The sequence below is a fragment of the Meles meles genome, chromosome 12 (assembly GCF_922984935.1).
Source record: "Meles meles chromosome 12, mMelMel3.1 paternal haplotype, whole genome shotgun sequence".
Classification (NCBI taxonomy): Eukaryota; Metazoa; Chordata; class Mammalia; order Carnivora; family Mustelidae; genus Meles; species Meles meles.
In genome coordinates, this window is record NC_060077.1 from 45,833,714 (window position 1) to 45,836,767 (window position 3,054).

The 3,054-nt window shown below is 40.2% G+C and overlaps 1 protein-coding gene across 1 annotated transcript; it reads right to left on the reverse strand.

Moving 5' to 3' along the window:
• Positions 1 to 316: 316 nt before the first annotated feature.
• Positions 317 to 850, reverse strand: LOC123954450 (U1 small nuclear ribonucleoprotein C-like). The gene has a single exon (XM_046025629.1). It carries the CDS (start codon positions 828 to 830, stop codon positions 351 to 353), a length of 480 nt encoding a protein of 159 aa, XP_045881585.1. The 5' UTR covers positions 831 to 850; the 3' UTR covers positions 317 to 350.
• Between the last annotated feature and the right edge of the window lie 2,204 nt (positions 851 to 3,054).

The following is a 3,054-nucleotide window of genomic DNA, read 5'->3' on the forward strand; positions in this document are numbered from 1 at the left end:
ATTAGACAAGTCTAGCAATACCATTATTATAAAATGAGTAAAATATCCTTCAATCACTTCTTACTACAACCCCAGCTCTTGTTCCTTCATTACTCATCTTTAATTATGTAAACAATTTTTTAACTAAAACAGCTGACAATTTTATTTTCACATTTCACAATACAAGTGAAAATTACTTTTTTTTTTTTTGTCCCACTCCTCCCTGCAAAAACTATTCTCTCTTTGATAGGAAGGGCAAACAAGTCTTCCTTGTCCTGCTGTGAGAAAACACCCAGAGTCACAACACCATGATCTCCTGGTGAAGTAGAATAAGTAATATAAAATGAATATAAAGAGGTTCCTGTCTCTCCTTATCTGTCCGGTCGAGTCATTCCTGGCCGAGTGGGCACCATCATGGGACAGGCGGGAGGTCTCATCATTAGGGGCCCAGGCATCATTGGCATGTGGCCTCCCATAGGTGGCCTCATTCCAGGAGCTGGTCCCACTGGCATCATCCCAGGAGGAGGAGGGCCCATCATGGGCATCATGGGAGGGCCCCCCATGTGGGGTGCTGGCATCATACCAGGGTGAGGAGGACCCGGGAGACTGGGGGGAGGTGGGATCATTGCCCTTGCAGGAGGAGGAGCAGAGAATGGAGTAGGAGGGATCTTTCCTTGTTGAAATGCAGCGGTTGTTTTGTCGATCAGGCTCTGAGCCTGCTCTTCCATCCATTTCTGATAGTAGTCTTTCACATTCTCTTTGTGTTTTCTACCACTGCAATGTGTCTTTCTCACAGATGGAGAGTCATGAGTGAGGTACGTGTCGCAGTAGTCACAATAAAACTTAGGCATATTGCTCTGCAGGCCGTTGCCCACTCCCTATGTAAACAATTTTTAAGTATGATATTTTTGGTATTATACTCATAAGCAAACTATTTTTGATAAGGTTTTAATCAAGTATAATTATTCAGGTATCCCTTTAAATTATTTAAAACTGGTGCCCGTGCATATTTACTTATTTAACATATTAAAGTTTCAGACTATCTAGTATAACTTGATTTTTTAAAAAATATTTTATTTATTCATTTGACAGACAGAGATCACAAATAGGCAGAGAGGCAAGCAGAGAGAGAGAGAGAGGGGAAGGAGGCTTGCTGCCAAGCAGGGAGCCAATGCGGGGCTCGATCCCAGGATCCTGAGATCATGACTTGAGCTGAAGGCAGAGGCTTAATCCTCTGAGCCACCAACGCATCCCTATAACTTGATTTGATGTGAAAAGGCATCTACAAAATTTCCGAAATGGACGTTTGCTTTCACTGCTCTTACAGTGAGGTGGGGTCTGTCTATTCTGGAAAATAACTCGGGTGACTATGAAAGAAACATTTCATTATCCAGTACAGAAATGTCTATGCTCTCTCTAAACTAGTTTGAAATCAAAGTCTGAGATTCTTGTAAACTTCTAAGTTGCCAGTGTCCTCAATAAATAATTGCCCTCTCTGGGTTACCTGAGTGGCTCAGTTGGTTGAGCATCGGATTCTTGATCTCCGCTCAGGTCTTAATCTCAGGATTGTGAATTCAGTCTCCTCGTTGGGCTTCACGCTGGGCATCCTCCCACTAAGAAAGGAAAGAAAGGAAGAAAGAGAGAGAGAGAGAGAAAGAAAGACAGAAAGAAAGAGGAAGAAAGGAAGAAAGAGGAAGGAAGGAAGGAAGGAAGATAGATATAAGGTACTTTTATTTCAGTCACTTTTTTCCTGTTTTAAATATCAACATGCATCTTGAATTTCATTTTATTGATTGAGTAGTGCACCTGAAGGTATAAGTTTTTACTGTATTCTCTCTAACAAATCAACAATAAGGTAAATAATGATTTGAGTATCATATAATTTGGAGGAAAATTTCTGGAACACTGAAGCAGAAAATTAAAATGGAAAACTGGTTGTAATAACAAAAGCAGTAGTTTAAAATTGTTCATTTGCTCTCAAGTGGTTTCTTGGTATGACAGGATATACTGTCAAAAAATCACAGTGGGGTTCTTGTTTTCCTGCTAGCGACTCACCTGGGAACCATAGCAACAAAACTAGAAATTTTTCTTCTCCGAGAAACCTACGCATATATTAACAAAGATTGGTGGTGGGTGGTGTGTTGGGAGGGAAACAGGAGAAAAATGTGTAGACACTTCCCAAAGAAAAACAGACACTTTTAATCATGTATTTTCATTCCCAATTTATTTTTCATCCTCACATTCAGAGTTCTTTGATTCCATGGAAGAGTTCATCATGTTTATTCTAAAATTTCTTGTAGTAATCATTCCTATATGTTATTTTCCACCATACACCTATTTACCAAATCCACCTTATGGTTTTTACTTATTTTTTAAAAAATAAAAATTTTGTGAAATTTCCTGGTCTTCCCATGGAGAACTAGAGCATCCAGTAGCTCTGAGGAACAGTATTGGTTTTTCCTCTTGCCTTGGTTGGAAAGATTTTTCTTTCTTGGTTGGAAAGATTTTTTTCTTGATTTTTCCCTTACAAACCAACCCTTTGTCCCCTCTCTGTGCAGGTCGTGTATGTGGGTCTGACCTCACGTGAACCTCGCATAACCAATCAGAACTCTGCTTCCCTCTGCCATAGTGATAGGCTCAAGGATAAACATACGATTGAAGCAGTGAGAGGATTTCCCCAGGTCCCTGGAACTATTGGGCTTTTGGCTGAGATACTACACTTCTAGAATGGAAGCCTGGTGCTTCCTGTGTTAGTAGAAGGTCGACCCAGAGGAGAAAATAGCCAAAGACCTAAGGATCCTGATAACGTCATTCAAGCCCCTGGATTCATGGTTAAAGTCAACTTTTCCACTAAACGTTTTAATTACGTGAGCCAATAAATTTCCTCCTCTTTAATCAGAAGTTAAATTGGGTTGGGTTTTTTATTTGCAGCCAAAGGATTCCCTATACAAAAGCATATGTTGTAAAAATGATATCCTAACACAAGTTCCGTCTTTACATTTTTTTCCCACACATGGTTAAATGTTTCCTGTAGGAGTGCCTGGGAGGCTCAGTCAGTTAAGCAACTGCCTTCAC

Excerpts from the sequence above, each read along its gene's own strand:
- LOC123954450 (XM_046025629.1), bottom strand. The coding sequence starts at position 830 with ATGCCTAAGTTTTATTGTGACTACTGCGACACGTACCTCACTCATGAC.